Genomic DNA, 21,059 nt, shown 5'->3' with positions numbered 1-21,059 from the left:
ATTCCCCAGCAGGTTGAAACCTTCAGGAACCACTGCTAACCAGCTGGGGAATACACATTTTTCCATAGGAACCAGTGGTTGTATCACATCCAGTATGGCGGAGTTGATTAACTCAATCACTCATGAAATAGGAACTTTGTTTTGGTCATTTTAATGGTCACAAGGGAGGTTTATCTTGAGTGTGCCTACTGGCGAACGACTTGTGACATCACATTGTTAGCAGTGAGCGTGCGGTTTCATAGTAAGGTCCTCCCCTCACCCACAACATCAGGTTTTAAAGCAGTAAAATGGTGAAGACAAATATGTTGAGCTTTTACCCCACTCATAAAGTAAAACCGCGCAAGGAAAGACATTTTTTAACTGTCAAGTATTAACTCTGCAAACAAGTGTGAGTCCTGTCTCTAGAATTACTGTCATTTTAAAATACAGCGTTTTTAAAAATCCTAAATTAAAGAAATAACAAAGGCCAAGGTGCAATTCCAGTGAAGCACTGTTTGCTACAGAGAAACGGATTGCCAGCTTTGCACATATGTCTCAAACTCATTGTCTTTGATAGCCACGCACCTCAGGGACAACTAGTCGATACTTACGGGCCCCTTGCTTATTCCCTCTCTGATACAGTAAGCAACTGAGGTGTTTTTCTGGATAGTTCTTTTAAACTTGATAAACAAGTGTCCTCCGTAGTACAATCTAGCTTTTATCTACTACGTCAAATTTCTAAGGCTAAGCCTTACATGTCGTGTAAGGATATCCATGCCTTTGTTAATTTTAGATTAGATTACTGCAACTCCCTTAACCTGGGCCTCCAATCTGCCCTTCTTCATAGATTGCAACTTGTTCAAAATGCTGCGACACACCTCTTAACTGGAACTAAAGGGTATCGATCACTCCGGCTCTTGCTGACCTACATTGGCTCCCCATTCAATATCGTATTGATTTTAAAATGTTATTGCTTACTTTTTAAATCGTAAACAATATTGCACCTAGCTACTTAACTGAACTCCACAGCCTGTATACCCCTAGGAGAGCCCTAAGATCATCGGGCCAACTGCTCTTGGTGCAACCTAGGGTCTAGGGACCAGAGGTGACCGTGCCTTTGCTAGTGCTGCAGTCAACCTCTGGAAAAATCTTCCAACTGACAGTCACGCATCTGAATCTATTCAATCTTTTAAACTGCGATTGAAAACTAAATTATTTAATCTAGCATTCCCGGCTAGTTCGTGTTTTTATCAGGTAGTCTTCTTTGTACTTTGTAATCGCACCCATATGTAACTTATATTGTTGTATTACCGGAATAATCTTCCACCTGATATTCCAGCGTCTGAATTTATTCAATCCTTTAAATTACGATTAATAACTTACTTAACTTAGCATTGCCGATTAATTAGTGCTCTGTTTCATCTGGCAGTGTACTTTGCACTTTGCTATCACATCCTTATGTAATTTTAATTTAATTTCATACTATTGTATTATTGAGAAGCACTTTGGTGTATCTATGGTCTTTAAATGTGCCATATAAATAAAGTTGTATTGTATTGTATAACTCAAACGACCCAAATGTCAGTTTCAGGTCTTCACAAATTTGAATCCAGCACCAGCACACATGTAAGTTTGGACTGTTAATAAAAAAATGGCACAGTTGCAGCTGTAGAGCAACATGTACCCAAAAAATACACCAAAAAGAAAGCTAACAATCCACTTAAGGGGCAGACTTTAAGTAGAGGTCTGTGTATCCAAAATACTTGTTCAACCTCTATTTAAAAAGCCCTGGAAACACTCTTGGCTATATTTGTTGGATCTTTAGGATACATTTCTGAGAGTGTTATACGTTACAATATAAAGCGCCTTGAGGTGATTGTTGTTGTCATTTGGTGCTGTATATTAAAAAAACAAATCATAACTACACAGAGAGTGTAATCTTTAATAACAATATTTGAGTTGATGTTAAAATAACAAATAACACACACACATTAAGAAATTGTCCTTCATTTACTAAAAAAAATAAAAACTTACACTTCACAAAAATACATGGCATGATAAGAAAAAATATTTAACTTTGGTTTTTGCTAATAACATCAATAATAATTTGCTTTTTAGGATTAAACACAGTAAAAATCACATGAAACTGTGAATCCCAGTGTAGCCAACAACAGCACAGCGCTAGATTTACCATTTTATATAATATTAATGTGGTAAAAACAACACAAACACATGTTATGCCAACACATTATTCATATCAGTCAAATTAACAGGTGGAGCACCATGGGCCTGGTATCAGTATGGAAAACATACTATGGAATATTTCCAGCTTTGTTTTTATAGTTTTTTTTAATATATATATAAAAACAAACAGAAGAAAAATAACTTATGTCATCATATGTTCTGCTCTATGTAGCATTATTAAGGTCTTATAGTGTTATAAAATCAGATACAGTCACACATACAAGAGGAAGTTTAAAGTGCAAACTATAAATAAAGGTTAAAGTGACGGCTTGGATTTCTTAAAAAACACAACAACAAAAAAACAACCTTCATCTAATCCTACTTCACGAATAAAGAGCCTCTTGTTTCATGACCTTTAGTAGTGTTCTCGTCTTTATTTTTAGCTTAAAGGAAAATTCCAACATGTCTGAGTGAAGACATCTGTCTGAGATTCGATGCTCCCTCGCCCCGTTTCATCTTTCACCGTCTCAGTCACTGATCCATCTGCAACAAACCTTCATTCTACCCTTAAATGAGTGTGAGTGACGCTTTGGGAAAATACACAACTTTGCTTTCTTGTTGTGATTTAAATGAGAAGGTCAACTTCAGTATGAAGTTAAGGCGTGGAATGAGCCGGAAACAAGCCAGCGTACGCACAAAAAAATGAGATTAAAAAAATATGTAAGGTGTTTATTTTATTCCTCTGGGATAATCCATCCATAGGGATGATGCTTTTTTTGTAGCATTGCCTTGGTTCGCTACACTAAAACCCAGTGGACTTCTCTTCAGGCAAAAATTATAACAGAAATTAGCTCTGGTCATCGGAAGTACGTTTTGTTAGTGAAGGTGAGTGCCACATTTTAATTTTAATTTTTAAGAGCAAACGTAGTCTCCAAAAGTAAAAGGTTAACATTAATTCATGAACAAACTTAAGTTTCGCTACACTGAGCTGCCGTGTTCGGTGGGATAATGAGTAATTTCGCCGACAGCTTGCTAGCAACACTTAGAAGTTGCTAGCAAGTGGGGATATTTGCTTAGATTAGAATGGCTAAATCTTTTCTTTAAGTTCCCTTTTTAGAAATCTAACCTTAAAAAAAAAAACATTACAAAAAAATGCTGGAAGCGCAAAAATGCAGCCCCATTTCTGGCCAAACACTTATAATAACTTTTATTGCTGCATTTCAGGCACGCTTGTTGATGCCACGCTTTTGTGGAAGTGTTTTTAGTGTTAATTCTTCATTTTACATTCAGTAAGATAATGTGCGGTCATGGCTCTACAACTGGGTTAGCCATAAAGTTGTGTTTAGACAGAAAGCAAAACAAGTTTCCACTGTGTGTCCTGCAAGCACACACAGCTGCTTAACGTCCAATGCACCAAGTGTATCTGCTCTGTGCAGTCTTTACTTGTTATCAAGTCACTGAAAAGGCTTTTTTATGAGTTGCCATCACTCTTGAAATGCTCAGTTTTGTAGTTTTCATTTGACTTTGCATTGTCACACTGCCTTGTTTGGTGTCTCAGCACACCATAAGGTCCTTAAAATCTCTTTTTTTCTTCAATTGGGAAGATACTGAGGAATGCTTGCTTGTTGATAGATGTCTCAGTGATCAATGGTAGCTTTTCGTAGTGGTACAAACAACTCAAAGCCTCACATTGTTCCTTCAGGAGACTTTGGTTTGCCCCACAGAAGTTACATTCACATTTTCAGCTGTGTCTGACTGAAACCTTCAGCTGTTTCTTAAATTCCTTCATGGCTTTCTGTGGCCAACCTTCATTCATTATGCCCTAAAACCTCTGTTATGTTTCCGCCTCCTTGAGTGGCAACATTTAACCAAGAGCACGAACACGATCATCCCAAGTAACAATATCACTATAACTGTAATAACATAGTTCTGGACGGGTGGTCCATGGCACATTGTCTGGGTCACCTTCTTGATGCTGACCGGCTCAGAGTAGTCCTCGTGAACGCAGGTCACCGTTTCAATGTCAGGAATGACCACGGCGGACTGCTGCACCATGATGATGAATCTGAGGTTGCTGCAGCAGCTCAGAGGATTGGAGCCCATGTAAAGAGTCTTTAGAGAGTGCTTCAAAGCAAGGATGGTGCTGTACTCCAGTGTCACCAGGTGGTTGTTCTGCAAATTTAGGGACTCAATGGAGGACTCTTTGCTCCACGTCGGTAGAGTGGTCAACTGGTTGGTGGACAGATCGACGTATTTGAGGCTCCTCAGTAAGGACAAGTCTGCTTTTAGAATGGAAATGTTGTTTTTCCTCATGGAAAGGTGAACCAGGGAGTGCTCTAGACCAGAAAGAGAGTCTTTGTGCATGTCCAAGCCTGGATTCAGGGACAAATCTAAGACCTTCAATGGGGTGTTGGCAAACATGTTCGCGGGCAGACTCCTCAGGTTGTTTTCAGAGAGGTACAAAGCCTCCAATTTTGGAACAGATAAAAAGGACACACAACTTTGAGGATCCTTGTGGTTTTGGTCTGTTGGCTCAGAGTCACAGACTTGCAGGTTGTTCTGCTGGAGATGCAGGTATTTGATGTTGGCGAGTCTCTGAAATATTTGATAGTCCAGGGTTGTGAGGTCGTTTCCTTGTAAGAAGAGTTCTTCCAGCGACTGCACAGTGTTTTCTCCAAATGTCAGACTCTGCAGTGGATTATAGCTCAGATTGATGACCTTAACTCTCTGTAGAAGGCCTACATCAGTAATAGAAAATGAGGTAATGCAGTTATTACTCACATTTAGGACCTCCAGTGATCCCATCATGGAAAAATACTCTTCAGGCATTTTTTTGAGTTGATTGTAACTCATGTCCAGGTATCTGAGGCAATTAAACGTTATGTTTCCCATGAATTTAATGTTTTGGATTTGATTTTTCGAAAGGTCCAGATATTTAAGGCAGTTGTTTTTCGGGAGACGGGGAAAGAAGAGCATTTTGTTTTGACTCAGGTCAAAAGTGACAAGTTCATATGGAGTGTCTGATTGCGCGCTTTGGAATGACTCCAGGCTGTTTTGGCTGAGATTAAACACTTTTAATTTGTCGAGATTGAAGTCGTCGATGCACCTTATTGAATTCTTGGACAAATCAAGTTCGGTCAAATGAGATAAAATGTCAAAAGCTCCATCTTCAATTTTTAAGATGATATTATTGTGGAGGCTGATTTTCCTCAAGGACAAGGATCCACTGAAGGTATCTTTTGCTACTTCAGTGATGCTATTGCTGTTCAGAGAAAGGTTCACCAGCCTGGGAGAGTCAGCCAAGAAATAGTCTGACATCCCCGTGTACAGGCCGTTGTTTGACAGATCCAGTGACTCCACAGCTTTAAGAGGTCCGATGTTTGTTTTGGAGTGGGCAAAAACATTCAAATGATTCTTGGACAGATCCAGGATTTTCAGATCATTCATGTCTTCAAAGAGCCTGGGCTGGATGAAGTGGATCTTATTGGAGTGGAGATTCAGATGCCGGAGGTTGGTGTGGTATGCTAAAGTTTCCTGGGTGAGATTCTGCACCTGGTTTCGTGAAAGGTCCAGCATTTGGACGACATCGGGAAGGTTGAGTGGCGCACTTCTAAGGCTCAGATCGCTGCAAAACACATCCATCTGGACCTACGAACAAAGACAAACACACGAGTCTGATTATCTCGGCATACAGCCAGGTTGACTGATCATGACACAACACAGACCCCATGTGGATGTGGAGGGTCGATTTATGAGTCGGTGTATCAAGGCCCAAGGCATGTTCTTGGCAGCAAGACAACCCAGTGTTGTATTTTTATTTTAATTGTTTAAACTATGATTATTTCTCTTTGAATTGATTAAAAAAAGCCAACCAAAAGAAAAAGAAATCAAAAAGTTCCTAAACCAAGAAGAAAACACACCTCACACCTTTACTTCTTCTTTCATCCCTGTTAGACGTTTGAGGTATTAAGTGCAGTTTATAATTGAAACCATATGGCCACAAACCCCCATGTCCAAAAACAGCTCATAAAACTGTCTCCCTCTCTGCTTACTCTCTAAGGCAGAGTACATTTAGCTTCTTGGCGTATTTGTGGTATCGTGAAAGGGGCATTCCTTGTTGATTGCAAGCTGTCTGTAAACAAATAAGAACTGGATGGCAGAACATCTCGTATCTGCTCAGGAACAAATCAGTCACACTTGGAGAAAAGTTTTATCATTGAAAAAAGACGTATGTTTCCTACGTGACTTTGCGTCTCATTAGCAATACTGCTCGTGTGGCACGCAACTGCTTATGTCAGACTAAGTCAGACTTTAACTCCACATTATCTGAGTCACACGTGAGGCGGTTTACGGCACATTTAGTCAGAGTAACTGTAAAAACATGACTAATACTTGTGTAAATAATGGGAACAAAGTGGAGAAACTGCTAAAGTCGTGCTCAACTAGCTGAGGCTAGAACACCATAAAGTGCAACATCCCCAATTAGGTGATCTTTGTTTTACGGTCTGCTAGTGGTTTATTTAATGGCTCACAGTTCAGAGATGACAGTAAATGAGAGTGAGAGTGTTTAGTGCAACAATGTCACCAAACTGGACACAAAAGTCGCACAACCATTAAGCCAAAGAGGGGGGGGGTGCCCTTGACCTCAAGTTTCATTCCATTTCCCATCTCTCTATCCCCTCATTATCGGTCACCTCACCACTTTCAGTTCTCTTATAAATACTTGCTGTAACAAGGCCAAAATATGCTTTCAAGAAAGACTTTATTGCTGGAAGATACCTATCTGGTTTCACAAAGTCAGACTGAGAAAACTACACAATGTTTTTTAATCGCAAAAGCATCTATGGACATCCAAACACGGGGATTTTTCCCCCCCGCTCTTGTTTTTCCTTACGGTTGATTAACAGCTGATTTACGAACAAGACTGTATCTTACGCTTCCACACCACAGATCTCCACTGTTGTCCAGAAACTGTGACCACGTTCATAATTTCATTCCCAGTGTACAAAATACAGAGTTTGTTTATCAAAGCCGCTGGTGTGCCGCAGTTTTGTAGTGTGCTTTCTTGGCTGTACACAGCACTCGTCATTTTTCATGCCGAGGCTTTATTGTTGGTGATGGGTTTATTGTAACCCTAACCACAATGTTTTTCTAAACCAAGCAGTTTTCAGAGCCTAAACCCAACGAACCGACTGGAGGATGCAGTGTGGTTAAGCAGGTGACTCTCTGAGGGCCTTACTGCAGCAGACTTGGTTTAAATCTGCTCCAGACCATTTGCTATGCTTCACCCTCCCCCTCTCGCCATTTTCCAGCCTACTCTTCATGGTCCAGTCTAATACAGATCTGAAATGCCCCTCTTTAAAAAAGTAAACAGTCTGTATTGAGAAAAAAACCCTAGCAGGTTGTAAACTGTGGTTTCCTGGCTGGTAAACATGAGATTTATGCCATCGCTATCCCTCTAACCTACTTTGTTGATCTCTTAAACAGAGCGTTTTATATACTTCTCGGGACATTATTGCTGCAGTTACTGTGTAACAGTATCGATGGTTAAAAAACACCTTCATCATCGTGGAGACTCTAAACAGCATCATGTGACCGTCCAGAATGAGAACCTCCGTTTGTGATAGTCCTCCAGAATAAAAACTACATTTGTTCACAAACCTTTATTACAATGTTTTGATTTTGTAAGAGCTTATAATGAAGCGAATGATGAGTTCTTAAGACTGAACTCTGGATTTTAATCAAAAGCATCACCTTTTCTAAACCTAACCAAGTAGGTTTGGTACCAAAACCTTGAAAGTGGTCTCACACTCAAAAGCAGCTCTTCATTTTACAGTGGAAACACACCTATATGTAGTTTCAGCAATTCTTAGAGCAGAGGTGTCAAACATAAGGCCAGGGGGCCAGAATCAGCCTGGCAAAGACTCTAATCCAGCCACATTGGATGGCTTTTAAAAACATGAAGGAGGGCATAAATTGTGGACTTGGATCTTTATTGATAACTGCCATTCACATTAGACCAAAGTAATTAGGTCATATATTTTAAAAAATGATAGAAAAGTTATAGTTTCTTCACATATCTTTTTTTTTCAATGGATTGTACACATATATATACTTTTTCTGTAGTTTTACATGTTTTTTATAGTTTATAAGTCATGCTGATGGATTTCAATTACTGCAGCAACATTTCTTTATCATGTGGTAAAAAATTAGGACATACTTTTGATTTGCGCTTCTTTTACTTATATCGAGAAATCTAAGGAATCAACTGTGTAATTAAACTTCTTTACACTGACAGAAGTGGGGGGCGTCGCTTGTCCAGCCCACTTAAGTTAAGCCCACATAAGTGTATGGCCCATGAGACATCCCCACTTTAGAGGGAACAAATGATTAATACCATGGAGGACTAGTTTATTCTAATTCCAAAAGTATACCAACCAGTGAAGCAAATAGGTATTACTCCACAGCCCAAAATAGTCTTTAACAAATGCAATATTTGCTGCTGTCTCAGTAACATTTTGTAAGAGCGACACTAACCAGCTACTTCAGGGAACTACAGAGCCTTTTTGTAATGTCTTAGACTCAAGTGTACAAAGTGTGATTTGTGGCATATCCTTATATGTCATCAGTAGTGTCTTTGTGCTGCTTTAGGATTTTTTTTTTTTTACTTCATTCAGAAAGTGTGATGCTCTGAAAACCGTTCCGATTTCAGCAGAGAAGTTCGGTGATATCTGGGTATTTATAGAACCACTGATGACCACATCAAATGTAGGTGACGCACCTTTCGCTTTCACTATCTGGCTATTTTTAGCTAACACATCTGAGCCTGACACTAATGACTCTGACCAATTGCTACGTGATCCAACCTTTAACCCATAAAGGCTTTATTTATGTATTTCCGGCTCTTTCCTAAGAAAAGCGAGTACTGTAGCTTACTGGAAGTGATGCATTTTTCTTTTTCATTTCATTTCATTTGATTACAGCAATATTTCTGCAAGATCAATCACCAGAAATACCATGAAAATGAAATCACAGCACTGTACACAATGGCAAAGCTGGGTGACACATGTCCTCTATGCTTTAAAAAAAAACCCAACCCTCTATCAGCATGACTTCCACTGAAGACAAATAACATTTTAATGCCCAGTTATTAAAGCTGGCAACTCGTGAACAAACTCTCTTCAGGTCTAAACTTGCAAATAATTATAAAATAAACTGCCTGTAGTTGATGTGAATGAACAGAGAAAGCGCACATACCATGTAAAATGTAAGTGAACAAAAAACAGAGAAAAGATGCCGTTAAAAAAAAACAGAGAAAAGACCAGACGTGCGCGTCTCTGTTTACTTACAACTCGGCATGGAGGGGGTTGCTGGGGAGGGTACGCGGATGCCGCCATGCAGCTGACCAACAGCAGGAAGAACAGCTGGAGGACGTCCATGGTGCTGCAGGCACAGACAGTCCAGATCACACAAGTGAGCAACACATGAATGTGGGAAGGATGCTGTATATGTAACTAAAAAGGGAAGGAGTAACAGTGTGTGACCTATGAAGGCGTTTTGTTGCTTTTTTTTATGCAATGAAAACAGGGGCTTTTTGTTGCAATTAATCTGAATGCTTTTTTTTTTTTCTTTCTAGCATAAAGAATGACTAAGCCAAAAAAAAGGGTTTCCATTAACTCTTTGTACTGTTATTGTTTTTAAAAAATTAGCGACTGTTTGAGGCGAGTGAGTCACGCTTATAGCGCTTCACTGTTTCCTGATAGGTTACTTAGAAACAAAACAATACATTATGTCACCTTATAGGGCAGACACGCTGTGCCCCGGATGGGTTGATAAGCTGATATGCATATGGAAACTTACGGGGGAAACAAAAGGTTTGCAGTTTGAGGCTAAGAATGGTTTAAAGTCACGAGTGACAAACACGGAGGCAGTTTGCTCTAATTTAATTCATCACAGTGCTCTCATGTGATGCTTGGAGCACGCAATCATCCTTCATTTAGCGTTAGAGAAACCTTTAAAAAGTTGAATGAATCAGCCTTTTGCTCCGATTTTAAGGCGGATCGCAGAGCTGCAGGGCTTTGATGAAAGTCGAATAGACTTTAAGGTTTATCTCATAGAAAAAAGGAAATGTTTACAGTCTGGTTAAACACCACAGCCGTTAATCTGCAGCCAAAAAAGATCCACACTTTCGGACTTTTAAATGTTCCCATTCAACCTTTTTTTTATTCTTCCTCCCATTTTAATTCCCATTCTACTTCCAGCCCCACCACGGGGAAATTTCACTGCATTTGTTTAAACTATCCCACTAATACCATGAAAGAGATACAGAGCATTGTTTGGCAGGGGGACATCTTCAGATTTCAGATCCACCAAAGAAATGTTTCCCCTCAAAATTCCTCACATGGTTTCACTTATATAAACATCTGAGGCACTAAAGAGGCCATCAGACATTATGTAATGTAGGATGTATTAACTAAGGTGAGGAAAAAGTCCACCTTATTATAGAGCTTGTGACCCCTAGTTTCAGAAACGCCAGAGCGCCTATAAAAGAGGAAGTTTTGTACATTTTGCAGATAGTAGTAGTAGTAACAGTGCTGCAGTGGTGGAGTTTACTGCATAAATGTGAACCAGGAGGCTTTTATTTTGGCAGAATCACAACTTTTTAAAAGATTCTATTACACAAAATAATATTTTAGCACGTAGAGTTCAAGTCCACGTGTTGGTACACGGCAACTTCATCTCAGTGAAGAGAGAAAATCAGCCTTTTCCAGCCTTTAAAGTCCTCATAACGCTGATTTAAAAGTATTTGAAAGAGCTGTTTAGAAGTGTTACCCATGCAAGCAATACAGCTGAGTTAGTAGCTGGTAAAACTTGTGCACTTTTTCTTCTGTTTTAGAGTTTACACGCAGGACTTTTACTACAAAATGAGTATTTGTACTCCGTCCACCTCTACAACTGTAAGCAAGTACACAAATGTCACCGAGACCCCGAGAACCTTCCAAAAACCTCTGCAGCAACAGCCCAACAATATGAACTTTTACCTCGCTTTCAGCTGATGATTAATCTTCACAAGCCTCCTGACCATATCGATTTCACACCCTCACACACCCACACAGGTCGATCGCTCCTTTCAGCTCGACGCTCCTCTCCCCACGGCTGCCGGCTGCTGTCCGGCCATCCTCACATCCTGTGAGAATATCCTGCATGGCTTGGCCTCTTTCCCCCCTCCCACTGTTCTCGGGGAAATGCCATATATGGGGGGGTTGGGTTGGGAATTCTAGTTTTGAGCTGTAACTTCAAGGAGACTCAACCCTAACCTCTCTCCCCAACCTCACAAAAAAAAAAAAAAAAAAAATGCCATCTATTAATCCTAAAATTGGATGTCTCGAGGAATAGTTTGAACGTTCTCACAGGCACCAGACTCCATTTGGAATCTGAGGCATTTAAGCCTCAGCTCTGCCGAATACTTTTCCGTTCTTTGAAATCTCTGGAAAGCAGCCTTTTATGGATGTTTTCTTTATTTTTTTAAACAAGTTGAGCTGTTTTTGATGCTTCTACGTCAGCAGCTCTTATTGATACCGTTCGCAGAGACGTGTGGGTGCGCTGAGAAATCACACATCCTTTTTATGACTGTGGGAGTAAGTCAGACTTGTCATGTGGCTTTTCTCTGGTCTGCCCTACTGTAAACAAACATCGCTCTAATTATAATGAATAAGACCAGTTTATACATACAGACAATCAGTTTTAAATGACTGTACGAATGTCTGCGTGTCTAGACAGGCTGGAAAAAAGCATGAGTAAAACTCTCGCCTCCATAAAGGGCTCTCGAGCTCTGACTGCATCGGTGGAGATTTTCAGCGATAGATTGCGCTGCATGTGAAGCAGAAATGCTATTTTTAACAAATAAAATCAGACTGTTTCTAAACTACAGTCTGATTTAGGACGCGAATATTGGAAAAAATGCAATTTATAAAGGGATTTGTAAGCGTTCTATCTCCGAGTTTATATAAGCAGGTGTTTCTTAATCCGTTGGCTTTTGTGTAAGTTAAGTGTTTAAACTCCACATTTAGTCAAACAAATCTGAATCTGTTATAAAGTATTAAGGATGCTAATGCTGTTTATCTGTTTCACAACCACAAACATAAATATAATCATATTAGAAACTGAAAGCAGCTAAAGGATAATTCTATTATTAAAGGGGAGGTAAAGAGGACATCCTTCATATGCTGTAATTAATTCTAACCAGGTGGTGGCATAACTCTCTAAATCTTCACCCACCTTCTGAAGTTTTCTCCAGTGAATTATCAGAAAACAGATCGCGTATGCAGAGTAGCTGGTTTCTGTTTCTGCATCATTACAGACTTAGAACAAAAATAACGCAGAATAAAAACTAGATTTTAGTGTCAGATTGTGGCACTTTGGAGGTGTGTGAAATTGACCTGATTGCGGAGCGTTTCTCGTGTCGTTAAGCTGGAAAGAAATTTACCCAGAGGGCCTGAAATTTTGAAAATCTTTTACAGGATGAAGGTTACATTTTGAAAGGCTTTGTTAAATTTACTGACGTTATCGTGCACAAATAGAAATCTGTTGAATCTGACCAACTGAACCAAAGAAACAAGACTATCGACCTGCAGAGCGAGGGGAACTCTCTCCTCGGCTCTCTGAGCTTTTTGGGGGGATCGCTTGTCTTTAGTCTCGACCTTTCCTCTTACACGTGGGATCTCACGCCTTGTGCCCTGAGAGTTACTTAAAACTGTGTTGATGTGTAAAACCCAGATTGTGACCCACACCTCGAACCATCAACAAGCCTTAGGTGACTTACTTAGTTTTTCCGAGTTCCTGATGATTTGCCTGCTGAGTCTGATTCTTCAGTATCAGCTTTACTTTGTGGTGTCTGAGCTCAGTTTTGGTTCTTTCCCGCTAAAGACGCAGCACAAGATGAGCTCGCCATCAAAAAGAGTCGAATAAAGATGTCACCATTAAATTCTCTGGTTTTGCTTTTGCTTTCCCCCCCTTATGTAAATATTTAGGTGCAGTTTTTAACCTGAATTAACATGGCGGAATTTTCTTTAGTTTTTTGAATTGTAAATGACTTCTTGTGGTACACCTGCAGCTGAGAGCCTTCACTTTCTGTTCTGAGAGAGAAGCCACTGTCCACTCATTATGTGGTCCGACACTTTCACGCTTTTCTTATCACTACAATCACATCTATCATGAATACGTTGCTTGCATGTGTTCAGGATGTGTTTCGTAACCTTTTCTCTTCCCTGACCTTGTCGAGAAGCACGTTCTCTGGATTCAGCACCTCCTGATCTGGCTTTCCTCTCCTGCTTCATCAGACGCACATTTCAGCTGTGTGGACTGGTGCGTGTGCAGCTTTTAAGCCTGTAAAGCATTCCCAAAAGTTTGGACAGCTAACACACGCACCGCAGCGTTCCCAAACATCCAGCCTGGAGCAATCTTCATCCAAAAAAAAGAACAAATCCCACCTCACACAGAGAGCTGTGACCCGGACTTCATGGAGCCGGTCTAGGATTAGATCAACAGACAACCTAAATCCACTAAAGACCCGTGGATGCCTCCAAACGAGGCTTGCACCTGAAATAACCTTTCAAACTGAACACCTGTTTAATGGCTCACACCAAATATTAGCACCACACACACGCGCTGGGTTACGGCACAAGCCAGTCAGCAGATTATTCTTCTTAAGGGTGTTTTTGGTTCACATCACGATCTTTCCCTCTCTTTAACCAAGTAGTTTTTATATGGAAACCTAACCAGTGAGAGGAAGTGAGAGCAAAGTGTGAGGGAAAAAATAAAGTGCCAAACAAAGCCGGTACTAACAGGAGGAAAACCAGGATCCCCTGGCTCTTAATCTGGGACAACGTGGTCCTTCCCATTTTCCAACAACCTCCTGTAGACTTCAAGCATCTCTTAAAAGCACCAACACCAAAGGATACCTTACAGGTAATGGCGAGCTGCAGGATGCACCTGACAGAACAGCATCATATAACACTCACTAAACCCGGCACGTTATAAACTTAAAAAACAAGCGCTCTGTTTAGATCTCCAGCAGCTCACGTGGGCTCATTATGTGAGTTATGTGGCTGAAAGCTCCAGAAATACTCAGCAGGTGCAAGCGGACCATTAGTTTGGATCGTTTGTGTAAATATTGGAATTTGTTCTTAAGTTAGATCTGCGGTTTAGAGGTTTACTGTATATAAATATATATTTCCGTGTAAAATGTAGAGTGGGTGAAAGCGTAAAAGTGGCTTTTTGGAGTAAATCTACAGTGTGAAAATACACAAACACTCCTTGTTTAATTAGATTTTTAGCATATCGCCTCTCTGGCAGGTGGACTCTGATTTATTCATAACTACTAACACTTATTTAGAAATATTTACAAAACCACAGGGTGAAATGGTGCATCAGGTTAATGTTCTGCATGTATATTATACATACATTTGCCCTACAGAAATGATATGGGCAAAAACAAAATCACTTAAAGTGGACTCATTGCACTCATATTCAGACCCAGCCTTTCCACTAAGGGGCTCCAACACAGTAGCTTTGCATGATTCACAGTGCAGCTGACCCCTCAGCTAGCTTTCTTCTGATTGGCTGCCCCTCACAAACAGGTTTAGGACATCACCCTGAACCAAAAGTAGAAAGAAGGATCTGAAGCCTGTTTAATAAAAGCATCTCCTACTGTACCGGCACCTGTGGTGACAGCAGCCGCTTTAAAGCGTCGAACAAGAAAAACTCGTCGTATTTGGCGAAAACTGTGATCTCCATCTCTGAATTTGTTGGACGCAAATATGAAAAGCTGTGTTGAAAAGCTGCCGAGCGCCTGCTGTTTTCGATGCTTCACGCGGATAACAGCTGGTCTATACTAATGCACAAGTTTTATCGTCTTAACCGTGAGTTTTTAAAAACAGCGTAAAGCTGCACGAACACAGGCGCGCTGTGTTCGTGCAGCTTTACGCTGTTTTTAGCAAACAGGTGTCACGTAAGAAGGAGCCTTACCTGGTCTGCTGTCTGCTGTTCATGTGCGGGTTAAGTTTCAGATTAACTATCCTTTCACTCTTTGCCATGTTTTATCAGGTGTCATGTTTACACACAAATACACAATGTGAGTGTGTGTCACAGATCTCCCTGGGGGATTGTCCCCTTATTTAAATTCACCGGGATTCCCGGACTTTTTGTTTCCATTTCAGAAAAAAAAAAGGTCGCCATTACTCGCGGGTGTGTGGGGTGGTTTTTTCCCCCCTTTATTTCTCAGATATTTGTTTCCTGGAAAAACAGTGAGATCAGAGGGATGTTATTCCTGCAGGTGAAGGGTGCTTAAGAAAAGCTAAGATTATGGACGGCTCAGGTAAGGTGTACCTGAAGGTAATGGAAGGACCACTCTGCCTCCTGCTGGTCATGGACAGAAAGCACACCTATGTGAAAATTTGACTCTATGTGCACAAAACGACCTCACAGCCAAAGCTGTAATAAACAAAACACGGTGTAAACTAGACTTAAACAGTGAAATTTTAACGCATTTGTCTCTAGAAATATAATAAAGTACTACGTAATAGCCATATATTCACATCAACATTTACTTTTGAATTTGTGACTTGAAGTAGAAGATCAGACTTTTCCACCTCTGTTTATTTGCTCAGAGAAAACAAAAAGTTTAAATTTAAATTATCTTGGTAATTATAAAAATGTGACCCCTTTTCTTTTTGGTACACAAAACTAAAGATTGGCAACTTAAAGGCAGAAAATAGTCTGATGTATCTCACACACACCAGAAGTAGAAATTCGTTTTTCTAATTTCTATTTTTTTCTTTTATGTCCCATCAACTGCTTCTACATCTGTCAGATTTACACTGAGACACTCGCTGTTCTTTGTTCAGCAGCACCCTCATGTTTCCTGCTTTTTCATGGAATAAGTTCTGGTTCTGGAACCAGACCACCTCCTGGGAAGTGGACCATCAGGTCCATCACCAGCAACAGAGCAGACCTGGAGGCTCCGTCCATTGTAAAAGCATTAAACTTTGTATAGTACTGTGCAAAAGTCTTGAGATACCCCTCCTTTATGTTTTAGTAATGTTAGGAATGTGCAGTAATTTAGTGACACATAGACAAACAGTATACAAGACAAAAACAGAGTTTGTACAGCTCTGAAGTTGTATGAGCCTTTATTCTTCAGCACAGCCTGAACTCTTTGAGCCAAGCTTTATTGTAATGTCTTTAAGTAGTCTTCAGGAATAGTCTCCAGGCTTCCTGAAGGGCATTCAAAGCTGTTCTTTGGGTTTTGGTTGCCTGATCTCTATGAAACGCTGCCAACAGTACAGTCGCAGAGCGCCCTCTGGTGGACAAACTGCAAAATCAACACTCATAATGTGGTTAAAGACGCTTCTCACCTCTCTTCTTCAGTTTTTAAATTCTCATTTAATCTAATGTATCAGTATATAGCCAATATATGCCGGCTTCTACTGTAGGCACTCACTCTTCTGACCTCCTCTGTAATCTTTTGCAATTTCAACCAAAAAACACATTTACATTCATGACCCCATCAAGCCTGTTATTGATTTTCAGTCCAGTTCTTGTGTAATGGGCCCAACATGGGCCATACCTCAGCCTGTCTTGACAGCCACTGAGAGAATTACTGATGAGGCGTCAGTGAACAGTAGATGGATCAACTTCTTCAAATTTTTAAGGTTGCATTACTTGGGACATTACTTTATCCTAAGATATGCCAAGTTTTTATTCAATAGCTTATTGAGAATCATCTTGTTGGTGCCAAAATACAATGTTATGGCTCTCTTACTCTTATCTTTGGCATATTTTATACATTCTGCTAAAGAAATGGGATCAAATCAGGCTGATAAGCTACGTGTCGACAACACAGGTTCATCCTTTGGGTTCGGCGCCTTCTTTTATGTTTGACTGACTCGGATTAGTTTTAAGTGGCTTAAAAACAAAAAACATTCCTGTGAAAATGGTCAGGTGCAAGGACTGGACTGAAAATGAGTGAAAAAGAAGCCAATGTCCAAAGAAATTCACAAAGGTATGTGAACTATTGCTCAAGACCACTTTAAAAATATTAAAGTCTGGCTTCATGGAAGCAAAACATGAAGAAATGAGACAAGACTTTTGCACAATATTTACACACAGTAGTTTAAAACTAACCAACATACATAATATTCATGGGGAAAAAAGTAATGGAAGAGAAATCTGACAGTTTTGTGAGTATAATATAATAATAATAATAATAATAATAAACAGAAACACATGGATAGTTGGCCAGGAATAAGTTTTATATAAAATTTGAACAGTGGATACAGAGGCGATATTATGTGTATAAAAAAATACATACAATAAAAGGAAAATAAATGAATCTTATTTCTATTTTGAGCAGATGTTCAAGTTAGCTGATGAAATGTAAAAGGCACTAAATGTACAACATTCCAGTTTTAAAGACGGTAAACAAACAGAGGCCAAAGTCATTCAGAGACGAATGAAAATAACAATAATAATAATAATAATCACAGGGCATTTTGTTGTCTTTGTTATGCCAGACATAGTGCAGATTTTACAACATAACATACCAAACGATTCTCAAATAACACACAACTATTTACCATCGATAAACACCGAGCACGCACTTTAAGACCCGCGTCCAATCAGAACACCAAACGCCGCCACCGCGCGAGCTCCGTCACATCGGAAATCTTTCATAATTTATAGTTTACATCACGATTTCTACAACGGCACTAAACACTGCAACGAGTCACAATTAGGAGCAAAGCGACCAGCAGCTGACGGTTTGTACACGGATGTTTCGTTTTGGTTTGGAATGCATGCTGCAAACAAGAGTGTTTTTAAAAAACAACCCAAAAACGAAAAAAGGAAACAGAGAGGAAAAGATGGAAGACATCGCGGTGCTTGCTGGCTGTGATGTCACAACCACAGTTGGGTCAAAGCGGCCAAAGCCTGGTTTTCTTCAGCCTGAAGTTGGTAATGACCCATTAAGTTTTACTGCTGTGTCAGAGGATTTCACAAATTTGGGATAAATATACAAAACATGTGAGTAATTTCCCTTTTATGTGTCAGCGCAGACACGGAAACATCTGAAGAGGTCTAACAAACACTTCCTTCCTTGTGGAAACCCTCTTTCACCACAGTTGTCAAATCTGTCCTGAAAACACAGGCTTGGTTGTCGGCCTGAGTTAGGCTGTTTTTACCCGGGGGTTTCCCCGGTAACTAACCAGACTACTTCACTAGTTTTCAAAAGTCAAAGAAAACATTCACAATTAGGCACAAATCTAACAGATGAAGTTAAATCCAGTCCACACAATTGTATGTACATTTTCAACAGCCTTTTAAAATTATTTATCACATTCCAAAGGGCAGACAAGCCGACAACCAGTCAGTAACCCCTGGTAATCACTGGTCAATAGGGAAAAATAGGTAATCTCCAACTGGCTGTTCATTGGCTGTGGGTGGTGGCAGAAAGCCACATGGCGCTGCACCAAAAACCTCACAGGTTGCTGTGGTCAACGGTAGCCTGCACAGAAAACACCAAACTCTCTACACATGCTCGACAAGTACGCGCCAAGTGGTGCAGAAGCTGACGAGCGCAACGGAAACTGAAAACGGAGAAAGCTCACCTTCAAAGTAAAAGTTGTGCCTTACTTTTCAAAAGTAAAGCACAACTTTTACTTTGAAGACAAACACTAGTTGCACTAATACTTAGTGAGCGTTACAGGCAAGTTGGTGTCTTCCATGCAATCTAATAGCACCCAAAGCAATTAGCTGTGGTGCAGCACCTGGCAACCACTCTCCAACCAGTTGGGGAATATAAATTTTTACAAGTCAGGTTCTATGTGACTGAGTGTGATTAATCATCGTCAGTACCGGCAGCCTTCCTTGCAGGTCCACGTTTCTGCAGAGCCTCTTATTTTCTACATCAAAGCGCCGCCTTTACCCTGATTAAACGACAGTTACACTGACAGGAAACATTTCTTCTCCATTTCCAATAAATGAACTTTATTTACTGGCCCCAGCAGGTCAATAAAGTTGGGTTTCTCTTACACGTTTTAGTCTCAGGCGTTTGATGAGCTTTACAGCCTTGCTGATAAATTTCTGTCTTTGCAAAAAGACAGAGGAGATACAGACCCTTCATCAGTATAAAATGAAAAGTATCGTACTTGAGTAACTCCTCTGGATCTCAACATCTAAAGGAGGCTTGAAGGATTTAGGCTTTAAGAGCAAATGTGAAGCCTACCCAAACTATTCTGCAGGATACCTCTGCACCAAACAAACATGGACTTAAAGGCTTTTTTAATCAAGCCACATTTATTAGTGTTTTCTGCTCAGACTGTTGGCTGAAGAAACTTAAGCCGGAGCCCTTTAAACCGGCTGGTGTTGCGACACTTCTTGCAGGCGCTCTATGCACATGTCAGAGTGTCTGGTGACAAATAATTAAGACTTAAGTAAGAAAAACAAAGCATGCCACCAACTTTCTCGAGCAAACCGCTTCCATTCTCAGGAAAGACATCCACAGCCATACCACACTGGAATGAGTTACAGTATAACAGCACTATATCTTACACGAGGAGCAAGAAATATATACAAACACTGGTCAGCATGGAGTTTTACTGCATTTGGAATCACAAGACGAAGCTGAAGGAATCAAGATGGCAACACAAATATTCGCGTTAACAAAAACCAAAGAAATTACAACATAAATTTGGCTTTTTGGAAGAAAACAAAAGTTTTGGAATGTATTTAAAGCATCTGAAATCGGAAAGTGTTGGCATTAGATATTTGGCCCATTAGTTTGACAAAGAGCTTTATATTATGCATAAATAAGAAAAAGAGGACGGATAGTCTCATAATAATGTGTGTTATGTTAGTAAATTGCATGCAAATGTGTGTATTGTTGCACAAAATAACATCGCCCAGTTTTCATAGGAAGGAGATCTTTCACCTCAATTGAACCTAACATGCATATTTCAACATAAAGAAATAAACTGCCCAATAAAAAAAAAAAGTGACAGCAACTGAAACTTAAACGTACGGAATTTTCCACTGAGGTGAAAATCTAAATGCGGCGTCTTTACCGGTACCACAACGACATGCCGGGAGTTTACAGAGAAGTGAAGCATTCACAGTAACACCAACGTCAGACGGCTGCTTCTGCTCTTAAAAATTAAATAAACCAGCCGAGCAGTACCAAAGTTATTCTTTAGATGTCATTATATCTGCATGCAAAGTTACCGAAGGCGGTGTAAAAAACAAAACAAAACAAACAAACAAAAAAATTCTACATCTACATCACTCGCCTCTACAGAACAACATCACTATGGAAGAGCCAGACGATGGAGAGGGAGCCGTGGCTTCGGCAGACTGTTGCACCAGCTGTTAGCGAAGTCGATGATATGAAGGCAGACAGACAGACGTTACAGTACAGGTCGAGTCCGCTTTAAGGGTCACCGCTCACTCACACTACAGGACGTCTAAACTTCCACCAGGAGAAAAAAATGTTGCCGTTTCAGTCAGAAGTTATTCTTCTGCTGTTAAAGATTTAATCCTTTTACTCAAAGTAGTGTTTTTCCTTTTTAATTTGACTGGGTTTGAGTTCAGACAACACATATTACCCCTAATTACTTTCTAATCTGAGATGACACATTGCACAAACTTTGGTCATTTTATCTCATGCAGTGCGGCATAACTGACAAAAACTGACGCTGTGCATTACCAGCACTATGCTGGGAGACATATTTACTCTTTATCATAGAAACAATATCGGTAAATGTACTTTCTTTTTTGTTCCCCTGGGATGATCATTGTGTTAACTATCAGGACTGAGCAGCTTGAAGTTTCACATTTTGTAAAAT

The 21,059-nt window shown here is 40.0% G+C and overlaps 1 protein-coding gene across 1 annotated transcript; it reads right to left on the bottom strand.

Annotated features, from left to right (window-relative positions):
• Window positions 1-3,340: 3,340 nt before the first annotated feature.
• Window positions 3,341-11,336, bottom strand: lrrc32 (leucine rich repeat containing 32). The gene is made up of 3 exons (XM_085421269.1): window positions 11,205-11,336; window positions 9,513-9,606; window positions 3,341-5,811 (listed from the first exon to the last, which is right to left on the bottom strand). Exons 1-3 carry the CDS (start codon window positions 11,246-11,248, stop codon window positions 3,979-3,981), a joined length of 1,971 nt encoding a protein of 656 aa, XP_085277395.1. The 5' UTR covers window positions 11,249-11,336; the 3' UTR covers window positions 3,341-3,978.
• Window positions 11,337-21,059: the final 9,723 nt, after the last annotated feature.

Source organism: Rhamphochromis longiceps, linkage group LG10 (assembly GCF_057381845.1).
Source record: "Rhamphochromis longiceps isolate RC_006_pf linkage group LG10, R_longiceps_female_GT1.1, whole genome shotgun sequence".
In the NCBI taxonomy this organism is placed as follows: domain Eukaryota; kingdom Metazoa; phylum Chordata; class Actinopteri; order Cichliformes; family Cichlidae; genus Rhamphochromis; species Rhamphochromis longiceps.
The sequence above is the reverse complement of the archived record's forward strand: the minus strand, read 5'-3'. Positions and strand labels throughout refer to the sequence as shown.

Bases quoted from the DNA above. Each gene is read 5' to 3' on its own strand.
- lrrc32 (XM_085421269.1), bottom strand. From the start codon at position 11,248: ATGGTCAGGAGGCTTGTGAAGATTAATCATCAGCTGAAAGCGAG. The intron at 9,607-11,204 runs GTAAAAGTTCAT...CTGTGCCTGCAG, and splicing joins AATCATCAGCTGAAAGCGAG to CACCATGGACGTCCTCCAGC. The intron at 5,812-9,512 runs GTAAGTAAACAG...CTTTGTTCGTAG, and splicing joins AACCCCCTCCATGCCGAGTT to GTCCAGATGGATGTGTTTTG.